A 16,526-nucleotide genomic window follows, 5' to 3' on the forward strand; every position below is an offset into this window, starting at 1 on the left:
CACAACTGATCACATGGTTAAAGAGCCACGTGATTATAGAGCTCTGGGTTGAGCCTTGTCCTAGCAACATGGCGCGGCCATTCTGGGGTAACGTCATATGACGTCCACCAAGAGCCGCACCGTTCCTCTATCATTTGAACTGAATGGGTTATTTTACAAGGTGATCGTTTACAAATCACTTTAAGTTCCAGGTCTAGAGTACTAGTTAGCTGCCTATCAGAGGGGGAAACCTCCTGCAGCAATGTAGAGAACAGTCCTAAATGAGGAAAAAGAATTTTCAGACAAACACAGGTTACAAAAGCTGAGCAGAGGAAGAGACATCCATCCTCCTAGATTAGAACATTAAAACACAACTAAGCATGCAGCTAGTAGAAGGAGTTATTCTGAGTTGGTCTTTATTTTTTTAATGGCAATAACCAATGCTGTTGTAGGTAGCATTAAAAATTTCCTGTGCCACTCAATGAACAAGAAAGAAAATAATTTGATGTATTGAGTACAGAACTGCACTGTGTTTTATCTGTGTTGGTTGTTCAGTTTTAATTGATCTTACTATTTCTATCAATCACTTTACTAAGCCCAAGTGAGGCAGATTATCATACAGGATATAAAACCTGTATAATAAAAAAAAAAAAAAAAAAAAAAAGTTTCACGTAATCATTTGGTCTTACCAGTTTCCTGGCCCAGAGAGGCATCCTGCCATTAGTCTGCAGGCATGGTAGATCTAAAAAAACAAAAACAAATGCCTGCTAGTAAAATGTCTCCATTATGCAGCACATGGTAGCTGGGCAGCTTATTACCCGACCAGAAGGCGGTGACATGAGAGAGAGGAGAGAGGGTGCCCTGCAAGTTGGAACATGCACAGGAATCTTGGGCAGAGGGGAAGGCAAATGTTTTAGTGTACCCAGGGTTGCTGCCTCAAACCTGGTATATGCAATCTACTGTTGAGGTGCAGCACCTACCTGTGTCAAAGCAATCTTTAGAAGGTGTGTCCTCTGACGGCTCATCAGTATTACCACTTTTATCCAAGAACAAGTCATCCTGAGAGCTCTCATTCAAAAAGTCCACCAAGAAAGTTTCTCTCCTAGAAAAAAAAAAAAAAAAGCCAATATCCATTAAAAAAAAAAATTCACGTATAAGCCTTATGAAAGTTGTTAAACAGGTCTTACTGCTAATTATTTAGTTATTTATTTTTTTAACTCTTAGTTTTCTTTTGTCAAGAAAAAAAAAAAAAAATATATATATATATATATATATATATATATATATATATATATATATATATATATATATATATATATATATATATATATATATATATTTTTTTTTTTTTCTCAATTATATAAATATGGCTGCTTACCGAATATTAACTTGACTTCCATCCATCACAGCAGTGGTTTTCCCGACCACAGAATTCTCATCTAGGTTTTGCCTCATACATGTAGTCATGTTGGGATCCAGCCGCCAAATGAACACACAGCTGCAGGAAACACAAGATGTCAAACAGGATTTGTCAAGTGGCTAATACTGCGGTCCTGAATAGAAGGACTGGATGATGCATCTCCGACTCAACATCATTTATAGTTATGACCAAGTACATCAAGTTCAAAACACATCTTGTTATGTTGCCCATTTGCTGAAGTTGGGAAAAAAAAAAAGAAAGAAAGATTTTGCACACCAGGGGTGCTGCCGCTTTGTGCGACCTGGTAATGCAGTGCAAAGAGGATTGTACTGCCTGGGAATTTGGTGAAAAGATGGTTTGAGGGGAGCAACCTTGTACATTACATCATACAGTAGCTGGCAGATTCATTGGCTTCCACCAAATCACTTCCCATCTGTAAAACTAGAATAGGGACTCTGCATGGCAAGATTCTACAATAACTCAAATAACTTGAAATATTTTCTAAAGTGGATCTAAAGTCCTGCCGTAAAAACTGCGAGCAGGCAGGCTTTTATTGCAGAAGAGACATGCACTGTCTTTTGTAATAAAATACCCCTACCTGCCCGCTCATGGTCTCCTCCGGCACAGTAAACGGAGCTGCGCATGTGCAGCTTAAACTTGCAGCGCTGGGCTGGTCTCCAATTGCCAGGATGACGGCCTCCTACATGTGTAGAAGTGGTGCCTCTTCCCACCAACCAATGAAGAGGCCCGAAGACCGTCACTCAGAAGATGCTGGCGCATTGGACAGGTGCCTATAGAGACTTTTGTTCCGCTTTAGAACTACAAAAAAAAAGTTTGTAGCATGATTAGCGAAACACTATCCAGTGGACTGCTTAATGCCGCGTATACATGACTGGACTTTCCAGCAGACTAGGGCCGACGGTCTTCCGACTGACTTTCTGAAAGAACAGACTTGGCCACACACGAACGGACTAAGTCTTTTCGAAAGTCTGTTAGTTTTGAACATGATGACGTAAGACGGGACTAGAAAAGAAAGTTCAATAGCCAGTAGCCAATAGCTTCCCTGGCACCGTATTTGGTCCGTCAGACCAGCATACAGACTAACGGTTTTCCCAATGGGAATTGAGTCAGTCGGAACAGATATGAAATATGTTCTATTTCTAGGTCTGATAATTTTTACCTTCTTTTTAGGGAAAAAAAACTATTGGATTGTCCGAGGTATTTTTGTGGAGTGGAGATGGATCATTGCAGTCTGTGTCCTTGTTAGGGAGAGTCACACTATTTGTCCTATTCACCATTATCAAAAGTAAAAGAAGTTTTCCAAAAATTTGGAGTTGTCCCCAGAAAAGGAATGTGGACACTAGCTCTGACGACAACCAGAGACTCCCTCACTTTGGCAGGATTTCCCCCCTATCACTTTAGTAAAGCAATATGTGGATTTGCCATGATCGTCGTCAGCACCATCTAGTGGCCATAATGCATCTTTTCTGAACGATCTTACTAAAGGAAAATGCTGCATTATGGCCACTTGGCTCAGTCAGTGCCTTAGGTGAGAATTTCCCATCTACCAAGGGTGTTTGGCTTCTGAAGTCTGAGTTTGAGGGTTTGGCTTTTTACCCCGATCTGTGATCAGCTGCTTCCGGAGGTAATCATTGCCGAGGTGCACCGCAGTGAGGTGCGCAGGAAGCACGGAGCACTGACAGATGTCATATATGACGCCTCCCTGAAAAGTTCGCCTGCACTGCAGCCATCATTCGGCTATAGCGAGATTGGGAACTATTTCAACTAGACAACATCAACGAAAAGTGGACCACTCATTAATTTAAAGTGGAAGTAAACCCATCAATTTAAACAGTTTAAAAAAACGGCATGCCGGGAATGCTAACTGCACATTGGCTGTGCTCTCAAGCAAACTGTCAAACCACCCAATGGCTGGTGTCATAACGGATCACATGTGCAGCACCGTGGCAGCTGAAGATTAAACAGAGGCCAAGATGGCAGCTTCTGTGGATGAAAACGATAGGAGAGTTTACTTCCACTTTAAGTATATCTGCAGGGAATCACGCACATAGCAAAATGTCATATTTTCTTTTATAATGCAACTTTCTGGATTATATTTAACCACTTCAATACCGTGCATTTATACACTTTCCTGCCCAGACCAGTTTTCAGCATTCAGCGCTGTTGCAATTGAATGACAATTGCGTGGTCATACAACACTGTGCCCAAACTAAATTTTTATCATTTTTTACCCACAAATAGAGCTTTTGGTGGCATTTGATCATCTCTGGGATTTATATTTTCTGCTAAGTGAATAAAAAAATAAAATAAAAATAAAAAAAGACTGAAAACTCTGTACATAAGTAAGTTTTCTCCTTCAGTGGGCACAAATGGGGCTGCACTGATGAGGTAGCACCAATGAGGTGGCATTGATGGGCGGCACCGATAGGTGGCACAGATGTATGTCCGGTCCCCTGCTCCTATGCAGCCGAGATCAGAGGAAACAGAAAATGTGATCACAAACTATATGGGTTGTTTTACAAGGTAATCAATTACAAATCACTTTAAGTACGCCCCTGCTAATGGGCCCAAATTCTGTGATTATAAAAGAAACGAATGTCAAGAAAAAATATAAATTTTTCAGGCTACAACCAACCTGTCACCAGAAACTGTAATCAGCCTTTTGCAGTCATATGTGAACTTCATATCTGTAACAATATCTGAAGAATAAGCATAAAACATAGATTATATACTGCACAGAGGGACTATAGCAGCCACAAATTCAACACCGACGAGAAGAAAATATAAGACCGGAGTACAAGTACCGATACTTCTTCCACCCCCCCCAGTACTCGTCATTAATGATACTGGTGCCAAATCTTACATTTTTATTAAAGGTTTTCAGTTAAAAGATACAAGTTAACTTTTATAATATAAATAATACAGTGGATAAGAATAGAAGAACTGATACTGTTTAAATTACATTATTTATCCCTTGTATAACAAGGGAATATATTCCTTAGATAATATGCAGCAAGTGCCTATTTTGATAGTCACAAAAGTCAAACAAAATTTTAATTAAAAAAAATTAAATAGAAATGTAATAAAACCCAGTCATCCCAGGTATGGGAGAAATTCTCTTCTACTCCCAATTCTTGTGTCAACAGCCATTCCAGTTTTCTAATAGTCTAGTTCAGTGATGCTCCTATGGTGCTCGACTACACTGCAGAGTGCATGAGCATCATGGGAAATGTAGTTCCAAAACATCTGGGGTGCCGAGGTTCGCCATCACTGGTCTAGTTCAATTTTCTTACAATACTGGGGAAGGGTTGCAACTCAGAAGGTTGTGTATCTCCCACTTTACTTGGGTGCCTACAAGTTTTATATGAAACTCTTGCAACCAATCTTTGTCCTTTCCCTTTTGCAGAGAATGAATCTATCCTCTCAATGCACTGAAGAGAAGACACCACACCAGCAACAATTGCAGCTGCCATTGGCAAACAGTGATCTCACAGTTGCTGATTAAGTCTTTGTACGGCCACTGGAATATTTCACAGTTAGCAACAGATAGATGAAGTAGGTGAATCAATATTTAACTAAAACATGGGGTATTATTTGCTCAGCTCTTATAGGTGACATTATAGATATGACATGATAACGAGGACAACATCTACTCCACTCCCTCCCCAAATACATCCAAGTAACAAATAGAAGACTGACCCGAGTGTCCATACATCATGGCTACACTCTCCCCAGTTTGCATGTCGAACAGAGATATGGTTTTATTGGAGCAGCTTGTTGCAAAGAACCTTCCAGAGGGATCCATCTGCACCTGTAATTGGAAGAACAGTGATCAGTATTGATACAGAGATGGCCGCAAGTTACTTTATGAAAAGAGCCCACTCACACTTAGGCTGGGTTCAGATCTGTGCGAATTGGATGTCGTTTTCACCACATCCAATTCACATGACATGCAAGTGTGATCAGTTCTCAATAGAGCCAGCCGGTTCACACAAATCCGATGCGGCCATGGTGCGAGTTTTAAAGGTGTTCTGTGCATTTTTGGGTCTGATCCAAGTGTGAATTCAGGCAAACAATTTGGGCCTGAATCGCACTTGAACCGGGCCGCACATATGTAAACCCGGCCTTAAAGCAGGACTACACTGTATCTGAGCACCACAAACTGAAAATGCCATTTAATTCATTTTATTGTTCAAAGTAAACTGCCCCATGCATGTTTCCATGCATTAAGCGATTGTAAAGTCTTCTTTATTTTTCTATAAAAACCATGTTATACTTGCCTCCTATGTGTAATGGTTTTACACAGAGCAGCCTGGAACTTCCTCTTCTGTGCTCCTGGACCCTCCCTCTTGTCAAGTGCCCCCACAGCAAGCAGCTTGCTATGGGCCCACCCGGGCCAAGTCACAGCTTCCAGTGTCCATTATAACATAGAGCCCCGCCCCGGCTCCCTCTCTCCCAATTAGCTGACTTTGATAGCAGTGGGGGCCAATAAAAACGCTGTTGTCTCAGCCAATCAGGAGGGAGAGTCATGGATGGCTGAGACTCATGTGGACATTGCTGGTCAAAGATGGGGCTCAGGTAAGTATTAGGGGGGCTGCTGCACAGAAAAGTCTTTTCATCTTAAATCATTAAGATAAAAAAAAAAACTAGCATTTCTATATGCAGCCAACTTGAGTAATGGCAGATGATTCATATAGCATTTACTTCCTGGAATCAATCTGCCCTCACCTCAGGCATGCAGTCAGGAGGGTGTGCTTCACTAAGAAAGCCCCTCTCCAGACGAAAGAGAAAAAAAAAAAAAAAAAAACACGCCCATGAAGAATTCTGGGATGTAGGACATCATTTTGGCCTAGGCCAGAAATCGGGAAGCAAAAATTATTCAACCTATAGAAGGCCACATGTTGCATAAATACAAACTTTAGTGCAATAAGAGAGAGGAGGGCAGAAGAGTTGAAGTAGTAGAGATGAAGGCTGGAGGACCTCTATCTGAAGCACTACAAAAGTCAGCTAACAATCAGAACCAACAATGCAGGTCCCCTTGGCCCCACAGTTCTACTCAAATAAGTGTGGCTATATAAAAGGAGCCAATCTGAATGTTTCATAAGTAAGTCTGCACAGTTATTACAGGTAAAGAATGAATACTCAGGTTTTGGCATAAGCTGTGTGGCATCTGGCACATTACAGTTTGAACAATAGGGCTATCCAAGAGGAGACACAACTGCAGCCAACAACTTGACAGCCAATCCTCTCCAAGATATACATTTGTACCACGAATGCCGACTGTGGGAGTTTCTCAGTGTTTAGTAAAATGTGTGCGTCTACCATCCAGGACCAACAAAAAAGCTGGCTTACCTTTAATAAGGCTCCCGCAGTCTGAGGGCTTTTGAGAGTCTTCTCTTGCTTACCACTTAGAACATTGTAGAACCTATAAATTTACAAAATAAAAAATGTGTAATATACCATGTGCCCCATTCTCTACCAATCAGCACCACTGGCCTTACAAAATGGAACCAGCTGGGCCAATGCAAGCATTCCGCTGATATTCATTGAGGGACCCTTCACACCAAAGTACTGGGATTGCTGCAGAAACGGCAACTCCTTTATTTATATGTGGGCAACAAATGGTGAAAGGTGTCGAGGGATAAGACCTATAAAGAGGGACTTCAGGAACCTAGTCTCCAGTCAAGACGGGAAAGAGGAAACATGATTGAATACCTTTAAATTAGGGCTGTTATTGATAAAATTTTCATGTTCGATCCATTTTTTTTTTTAATAACAACGCACATACAGATCCAACTACTTTTAGCTGATCTCCTTGCATTGCAACTCTGCATTAGTCAGTGGTAAACGTGGTATACACTATATGCAATCACCCGACACTAGTTCGTTTCCACAATCCATGACTTACCGTATATACTCGAGTATAGGCCGACCCGAATATAAGCCGAGGCCCCCAATTTACCCCCAAAAAAACTGGCAAACTTATTGACTCGTGTATAAGCCGAGGGTGAGACATGCCTGTCCATCCCTGTGTGTGTGTCCGTCCATCCCTGTGTGTCCGTCCATCCCTGTGTGTCCGTCCATCCCTGTGTGTGTGTGTGTCCATCCATCCATCCATCCCTGTGTGTGTGTGTGTCCATCCATCCATCCATCCCTGTGTGTGTGTGTCTCCATCCATCCACCCATCCCTGTGTGTGTCTCCATCCATCCACCCATCCCTGTGTGTGTGTGTGTGTGTGTGTGTGTGTATATATATATGTGTGTGTGTGTGTGTGTGTGTGTGTGTGTGTGTGTGTGTGTGTGTGTGTGTGTGTGTGTGTGTGTGTGTGTGTGTGTGTGTGTGTGTGTGTGTGTGTGTGTGTGTGTGTGTGTGTGTGTGTGTGTGTGTGTGTGTGTGTGTCCAGCCTACCTTTGTCCCGAGCCTCCGTCCCGTGCCTTGCCTCCGTTCCGTCCCGTGCCGTGCCTTGCCGTCGTGTCTTGCCTTGCCTTGCCTTGCCTTGCCTTGCCTTGCCTCCGTCCCGTCCCGTCCCGTCCCGTCCCGTCCCGTCCCGTCCCGTCCCGTCCCGTCCCGTCCCGTCCCGTCCCGTCCCGTGCCGTGCCGTGCCGTGCCGTGCCGTGCCTTGCCTTGCCTCCGTCCCGTGCCCTCTTCGGCGGCCATTGTAAAATTCAAAAGCCGCGCCTCCTCCTTCGCCTGTGATAGGCGGAACACTGAATTTCCCAGCAGCCTGTGTTCCGCCTATCACTGCCTTCGTATCATCCTCGTCCGTAGTACGAGGATGATACGATGTCCGTGATAGGCGGAACACAGGCTGCTGGGAAATTCAGTGTTCCGCCTATCACAGGCGAAGGCGGAGCCGGAGGCGTGGCTTTTGAATAGAATGGCCGCTGTCTGTCTGCTCGACACGCTGATCGAGCGGGCAGACAGCGATGACTCGAGTATAAGCCGAGGGGGGCACTTTCAGCCTCAAAAAAGAGGCTGAAAATCTCGGCTTATACTCGAGTATATACGGTAACTTCAGTTCACACAAATACGTTTTAAATTCAAACTGTAGCACGGACATAAATTATATATATATATATATATATATATATATATATATATATATATATATATATATATTATATATATTTTTTTTTTTTTTTTTCTTCACAGTAGCGTGACAATCCCTCCACCTCCAGTCTAATCCCTCTCACCTTATGGCATGGACCCCTGTGCAAACAGGTGGTCATGCAAGCGGGTATCAAAAAAGGTTAACATGGACCATAAACTTTTCTCACGTCTCCTTAGATCTCAGCAAGGATGCCAGGTCACACACACACACACACACACACACACACACGAAAAAATCAAAGCAAAAAACAAACTAAAAGCAGAAAAGGCCTTTATTTTTATATAAGCGACAGAATTACCCCAAGTGTCTGATTAAAGTGCGTTAACTACCCTACCGATTCAAAAAGTCAAGCTTGCTGCTTAAAGATTTTTTTGGAATCGATTCACTCCCTGTATTTTGTATAGGAAATTACACAGAAGGTGATAAACATTTACCTTACAGTTTTATCCTGACATGCCACAGCTGCGGTCTTCTGAGTGGCATCAATATCCAAGTCATACAAGGTTGTTTTCTCCACAACATGGTGTAAACGCAAGAAATGAATCCCTTCTGGGAGCTAAACATAAGATATATAAAAAAAAAAAAAAAAAATAGTGAAATTATAAAATTACACACACACACAGTGTTGGGACAGGAAACAACATTGCTTTCCAAGATTCCTAGTCTTATTTGGTTATTTTACCGTGGAGTCATCACCGGTGAGCCCATCAAATAATTTGAACCACCACTCATAAAATGTTATAACAGAGAAACCTGTGATGTGAAAGTACAAGCTGTGTCACTCTACTGTTCTACACTCATAGGGGCTGCGAGTCCCTTCCTGTAATGGGCCGTTGCTAGCGACTGTCAAATCTTCAGAGCTGGACCAAGCAAGTATGTGCTGGAGGAAGAATTTGGAGCTGTATATAGGAAGAATGTTCCTAAAGTTTGCTGAAGCTGAAGGGGGCATCCCATAACCTCTCATCCACGTTATTACCCCTCAAACCACAAAAAAATAAAAAAATAAAAATAAAGTCACTACTGTTCTGTCTCTGGAGTGCCTGTCTTGGGGGGGGGGTCTAGTTCATTCTCAGCAGCTCCCTAGGGTGTGTGCGCTACACATGCAATTGGACATCATGAGAACACTCAGTTGGTAAGTGAAAGAGTCACTTAAAATTTAGTTTTTCTTTGAAGCTGGACCTAGACAAAACTACAGGGCCCTCCCTTGTATGGCAGCCCCCCCCCCCCCCCCCCCCCATTTCTAAAAAAACTGATTAAAGCAAGTTTTAGGATCCTTAGCTATCCCAAGATCCTGGATGTGAGGTCCAGTGATATCAAATTTCAGGAAGTACCTGGAGAATAGGGAAAGTAATTCCGCAAACTAATGCAAGGATGGGGCCTTCCAACAAAATGGACCCTATTTTTCGCTAGTTTCTGGGTCTTGTGTGGAGCAGCTGTCCTGCTGCTTTATGAATGTAGGAGGAGGTCACACATTCACCACAGCAGTCATTCAGAGAAGACTGTATTTTCTCAATGAATTGAAAGCATTCTCTGACTGAACGAGGTGGAGATTTTGATGTCAACGCCTCCCTTCTCCACCTGGTCAAATCAGAGAATGCATTTGCATTCATTAAAAATGTTCCCAGATTGGCGCCTGTGTGTGCGCAAGCAACCTCCTGTATTAACTCTTTCCAGCAGACGTACAATGCATATATGCAGCTTCTCTGCAAGTGGGCTTTAAAACGTGGCTGCATATATGTAGCCTTAGGCCCCTTTCACACTGGGGCGGTGCGGGCGTCGGCGGTCGTTTTAGCAGCGGTCTGCGGGCGCTAGCGGGGTGGTTTTAACCCCCGCTATCGGCCGAAAAAGCGTTAAAACCGCCCGCAAAGCGCCGCTGCAGCGGCGCTTTGCCGGCAGTATTCCCACGCTGTCCCATTGATTTCAATGGGTAGGAGCGGGGAATACGCTGTCCTGCCAGCGCACCGCTCCAGTGTGAAAGCCCTCCGGCTTTCACACTGGAGTGAAAGGGGCCGGTTTTTTTCAAGCGCTACACAGGCGCTATTTTTAGCGCTGTAACGCCTGAAAACCGCCCCAGTGTGAAAGGGGCCTTAGGTAAATGATTTTGCTGTGCAGAGAAGGTGCCCCCTGCACGCTACCAGCACAGTAATGAATGGGTACCAGAAAGCTCCAGATGTATACTTGCAATCAGGAACTTTCCGATCCTGTGACTGTCAACCACAGAAATCACATGATTGGAATGGCCACCTTCAGGGAGGAAAAAAAAAAAAACCCCACACCCTTCGATTTAAAGAGCTCAGAATCTCAGACAACACAAGATTGAGAACCAATCAAGAATAGATTACTAGTCATTAATTACCACTTGGGCTGGACGGAAATAAATGCTCTTATCTGCTCCACAGCTGATCATGTGCATCTCCTCTGCATTACCTTAAAGAAAAGCGAGAGATCTAAATTTAGTGTATACAAAACTGATAGGGCTCCATTCACATTAAGGTACAATACGTAAATAAGGAGTTGTAAAAAGAGATCCAACTTCTTGACACGATTTGTGTGAGAGAATAATTAGAGTGCTTTCAAAATACACAGAGGGTGAGGCGTGAACCAGGGAACACATCGACTTAGCATTACTAGATTGGGGACAGTGGAAGAGAGGATCAGAAAAGACAGGATCATCTTTAAAAGTGGCATTCCACCCAAAAGTGGAACTTCTGTTTTAAGGAGTCCTGACCCCCTGACATGCCACATTTAGCATGTCCTTTTTTGGGGGGGGGGGGGGGGGGTACCTAGTTTTGACAAGTAAGAGGTGACTATTGACACAACTCATTGAAAGTATATGTTCATTCCCATATCTCTATCTAATTTTCCATCGTAGTGAATTATCACTTCCTACTATATTTCTCTTATCTACCTCTCTCCGTTTTCCTTTTTTTCCTCTATATACTGCGCGGCACTACCAACTACACATAGCCATTTTTGGGTAGGAGTAACCCTTTTCATTTCTTCATTTAACTAGTTGGCGCAGAGGTACCCAACATATTACATTCGTTTCGACAAGTACTCAGCTCCCACTTCTGCCCAGGCAACTCCTCCTCTCCCCCTCCCTGCAGTCTTCTGGAACATGTCACAGGTCCCAGAAGATTGCCTGGTCATTGAAGAGGCGCAGCAGGACGTGCGCACGTGGCTGTGAAGCCGCAAGCTGTCAGAGCTGGGTGTGCGCATGCATGCACACACACACACACACACACACACACACACACACACACACACACACTTAGATGAACTGAATATTTCAAAACAAGCATGTGCACTATAGTCTGGATCTACATATCCACAGGTGATAAAAGATTCTTATGGTATACATGATTATTTAATTCCAATTTTAAATATTGGACTGTGAAACATTGGCACTAGTACACTGCCCAACTGTAAACACTGCAAATCACGCAGATGAAAATTTGAAACATGGTCAACTTATTATTTGGTTCTTTGGTATGTAGCACCAGGGACATGACTTCTGCCTAATAAAGAGAATGCATACATTAGACCTCCATATACAGAATCCTATACCCACAGATGATCCAGAGGAAGGCAAAAAAACCTTAATAAAGTATGATCCAATTTGTTACAGTGAGGGGAAAAAATTCCTTGCTGATCCCCCAGAAGGCAATCATATACATCCCCTGGATCAACAATCGCTGGCGTTATTACCTCTAAATATTAGTAGCCAGTTAGGTTTTCTGAATTTAGGAAAGCATCCGGAAACATTTTAAAACAATTCACTGATCTGGCCAGAACTTGTTCTTAAGGGAGACTATTCCAGTTTTACAGTTTACGGTCAAGAAGCCTTTCCATGCACTGAGGTTAAAGCTCTATTCCTCCAAAATGTAAAGCGTGCCCCTTTGTCAAAGAAAGGGTTACGCTGCCTGCCCACCCGTTTCACCCTACTCCTCCATTCATACAACCAATTCTATATTTTCCCAGAATGAAAAGTGTTCTGTGATTGGATAAGGCAGATGCGATTATTCAGCTGACCGTTCTCCATTGACAGAATGCTTTGCATTCTGGCAAACAATACTACAAATTGTATGAATGGATGGGGCAGTCAAGTGGCACAACTCTTTCCCCATCACAGTGGGGAGGACCTGAGAGCATAAAGGAGAAGACTTCTACAGGTGGACATGGATCACACTTCATGACTGGTACATTATGTCCCTGATGATACATAGCAAGCGCTATACGCAGATTCCTGGCTGCCTCAGAGGGGGAGGAAGCGGTGGGTACACAGGAGATCTTGGTTCTGTGTAATCCGACACTGGTGAGGCTGCTTTGATGGGCAATGCTGTGGAGGCAGATGGGCACTGAGCAGGCTGCATTGATTGGCAATGGTGTGGCAGCAGATGGGCACTGGTCAGGACACAATGGTAAGGCTGCAGATGGGCACCGATAAGGCCGCTTTGATGGACTTTGACCCTTAGGGCTCATTTACACTTGCTTCAGCTTCAAACATGAACGGCTAGTTTACACTTCCTTCTAAATAAAATGGTTAGCTTACAGTCCGGTTTACACCTTGATTTTGCTTTAAAAATTATACCCCATGTAGCTTTAGTGGTGCTTCAAAGCCACCACAGAAGTCTATGGCAACATTCTCTTGATGCCCCACTGAAGCCTCATTGAAGCCCCACCAAAGCAAGGTGTAAACAGGACTTACAGCTAACCATTTTAATTAGTGACATGAGCTTTGACTGGCGTTCAGAGAGCTTTACCAAAGTGTGTCCGAAGCAAGTATAAACTAGCCCTTATTGTGCTTCAAAGTTCTTTAATTAAAGTTTAAGTTATACACTGATGTAGAATATATATATATATATATATATATATATATATATATATATATATATATATATATATATATATATATATATATATATATATATATATATATATATATATATATATATATATATATATATATATATATATATATATATACACACACACATACATACATATATACATACATACATATATACACACACATACATATACATACACACACACACATACACTCTGCGTGTAAAAAACAAAACAAAAAAAAAACACCCCCATCTCAATAAGGTGGTCAACCATAGAATATAACACACCTGCAAACTTCACCGCTGTTATGGACGAAGAATGGTCATCCAACGTCTGCAGCAAACTATAATTGCGCTCCACACAGAGAACATGGATCAGACGGTCCCTGCTGGCAGATGCCAACAATGTCACACCTGCAGGGAAGGAGGAAATTTAGATTTAAAGTTATGTAAAACAAAAAAAAAAAACAATATTCTACACACCAACTGTATACAACAATGGGACATTTCTTGTCACACCTACCAGCCAAAGGACTGGAATATTCCAAGCATAGAACCTCTCCATCATGAGCCTCAATCGTCAGCAACTCCTCAAAGTTCTGCAGATCATAAATCCTAGGTGGATTTCACAAATGTAAAGTCTCTAGAACACACACCAGCTATAGACAAGCCTGTTACAATACAGTAAAATCGGAAACAAAAAAAATTCCAAAGTGTACACAATACAAAACCCTCCAACAGCCATTTCTAAAATGGAATTTTGCTGGTTCATACATACCCAGGTACCCAAAATCCATCTTCCTGAAAGAACAATATAATGGGCAACTGCCAGGGGTAATTGCGATGGTCACCCACTCAGAAGATATACATTCTTACTTGTATTGCTCACAGCAGTGTTGGGACCTGCTCACACCATGCGTGATGACTGTTGAATGCAAGTCAATCAAGGGCACATAGAAAACAATTGTTTTCCATATGACCCGGCCACACCGCAGCACTTGTGTGATGAATGATGTGAAATATGCAGACTCCACAGTACTTCGGATGGTGTTGCAAGTCACCGCACTGCAGGGAAGGAACTGAAATGGAGTTTAACTTTGTACAAATCAAAAAAGGAGGGGAGCAGCACATCACACCGCCCCCCCCCCCCCCTTTACAAAACGGACGCCAGTCTGCACACTAGAATTTAATGTTTTAGTGTGCGACTAGCCCTTAAAGAGAATTTTTACCCTTGTTTTTTTTCGTGATGAAAAGGTTCACATACCTAGGAGGTGCACGTTTAAAGAGCCTGCAGATACAGCCAAATCCTTGATTGTTTCATCATTTTTTTTTTTTTGCCACTTGCATACTCCTATTGGCCAGTAAGGCAGTCCATCATAGTAATGGACTAGTAGAGATGTGATGGGGCAGCATTACCCAGAAGTGTCAGAACACATTGCCTGTCAGCTAGCCATATCTGCATGTTTTTTGAAGAAGTTGCAAGTATGTGTAATTTGTAAAGCAGGGATGTCCAACCTGTGACTCAAGACGGCTACGAATACAGCCCAACACAAAAAATAGAAAAACTTACTTAAGAATTATTATTTTTTGGGGGACTTTTGTAAAAATCATGCATTTACACATGTGGCTAAAAAAAAAAAAAAAAAAAAAAACACACACAACACCTACATTTGTGAGCAACTATTTACAGATAAAGCACACGAAGGGCAAAATTAAAACCCAAATATCTGATGAGCAGCTTGAGAAACCTTTGAGGAGAAGAAGAAAGAAGAAGGAAGAAGAAGAGGCTTATTACTCAGATAGGTACATTATCCATGGTCTGACCCGACTTTCTGCTCATGAACTATCCTTATTATTGTATTTTATGTGCGGCCCAAGACAATTCCTCTTCTTCCAACTTAGCCCAGGAAAGTCACAAGGTTGGACTGGACAGCTTAGTCTGCATTTAAAAGGGGGTGATATCGTGTTGACATACCTTATATTTCCCATCCGGTCTCCAGATGCCAGCTGAAGCCCATCATTGTGGATTTTCAGGACACGAATTCCGCTTTTTGAGTCTTTGGGCTCAGGCTTTTCATTAGTGGCAGAGATGTCCTTCAAATACTGAATATTGTTCTCAACATATATCACTTTGTGTAATTCCTTAAAACAAAAAAAACAAAAAAAAAGGGGGAAAATAAAAATAAAAAAAAAATAAAAAAAAGTATAAAATAATGGCCTTCTGCCAAACACATTATTAACCACTTTCTTACTGGGCACTTAGCGCTGAAAATTGGTCTGGACAGGAGCCCCCATTTTCAGCTTTCAGCGCTGTGGCACTTTGAATGACAATTGTGCGGTCATACAAACACTGTACCCAAATTACATTTTTTTCACACAAATAGAGCTTTCTTTTGGTTGTATTTGATCACCTCTGCGGTTTTTATTTTTTGTAAATGGATCACCGAGCTTTTGTTTACATCATGTGATCAGCTGTCATTGGCTGACAGCTGATCACATGGTAAGGAGCCAGGACCGGCAGCTTACTAGGATCGGTGATCAGCTGAGTCTCCGTGACTCGGTGATCACAGCGTGGGGCGCATGCACAGGGGAGGATGCTCTATGACGGCCTCCCAGAAAGAGGTCTGCGCTGTAGCCGTCATTCGGCTATGGCCCGGACCTCAACTGGTTAAACACACATTTACCAAAATACTCATTACATTACTATAGATGTTCCTCTTCTGAGTCGGGTACAGGCTCTTCTCCAGGTTCCACAAACGAATGCTGTTGTCAGAAGAACAAGTAAAAAATGAGCCTTGGCTTAAATGCATTTTCTTTCCAATGTCAGGATGCACCTAAATGACACAGACTCAAGCTTAGTCTCAGATCCGGAAGGTCACTATACACAGATAGCTTACCAATTGCACAACAGCATTAGACAAAACTTGCCTCCACATTCCAGATGTAGGAGCTGTGATACAGAGCCGAGTACACCTTTCCAACCTTTCGGGTGTTGCTGACATCCCACACGTATATACTGTGGTCATTATACACACAGCACAGCCACTGATTGCCTTCATCATATACCAGGGCGCAAGTGTCCGCATAACCGGAATCTGCCTGCTTTACAAACAGAGAGCTGCAAGAGAGATAATACACTGAAAA

General features: G+C 42.5%; 1 protein-coding gene across 1 annotated transcript in view; it reads right to left on the bottom strand.

The window, feature by feature from the left end:
• Positions 1-16,526, bottom strand: part of WDR62 (WD repeat domain 62) — a 74,602-nt gene that overhangs the window by 35,221 nt on the left and 22,855 nt on the right. Inside the window, exons 9-21 of the mRNA XM_077478909.1 lie at positions 16,311-16,500; positions 16,082-16,216; positions 15,358-15,524; positions 13,906-13,997; positions 13,671-13,796; positions 10,889-10,959; positions 8,967-9,088; positions 6,773-6,845; positions 5,120-5,231; positions 4,056-4,119; positions 1,358-1,477; positions 960-1,081; positions 669-721 (exon numbers count right to left, since the gene is read on the bottom strand). Of these exons, the coding sequence (XP_077335035.1) occupies positions 669-721; positions 960-1,081; positions 1,358-1,477; positions 4,056-4,119; positions 5,120-5,231; positions 6,773-6,845; positions 8,967-9,088; positions 10,889-10,959; positions 13,671-13,796; positions 13,906-13,997; positions 15,358-15,524; positions 16,082-16,216; positions 16,311-16,500 (1,447 nt within the window). The remainder of the gene's footprint in view (positions 1-668; positions 722-959; positions 1,082-1,357; positions 1,478-4,055; positions 4,120-5,119; positions 5,232-6,772; positions 6,846-8,966; positions 9,089-10,888; positions 10,960-13,670; positions 13,797-13,905; positions 13,998-15,357; positions 15,525-16,081; positions 16,217-16,310; positions 16,501-16,526) is intronic.

This window comes from Lithobates pipiens, unplaced genomic scaffold (assembly GCF_037356315.1).
Source record: "Lithobates pipiens isolate NorthernLeopardFrog02 unplaced genomic scaffold, aLitPip1_a1.2 Scaffold_1, whole genome shotgun sequence".
Lineage (NCBI taxonomy): Eukaryota > Metazoa > Chordata > Amphibia > Anura > Ranidae > Lithobates > Lithobates pipiens.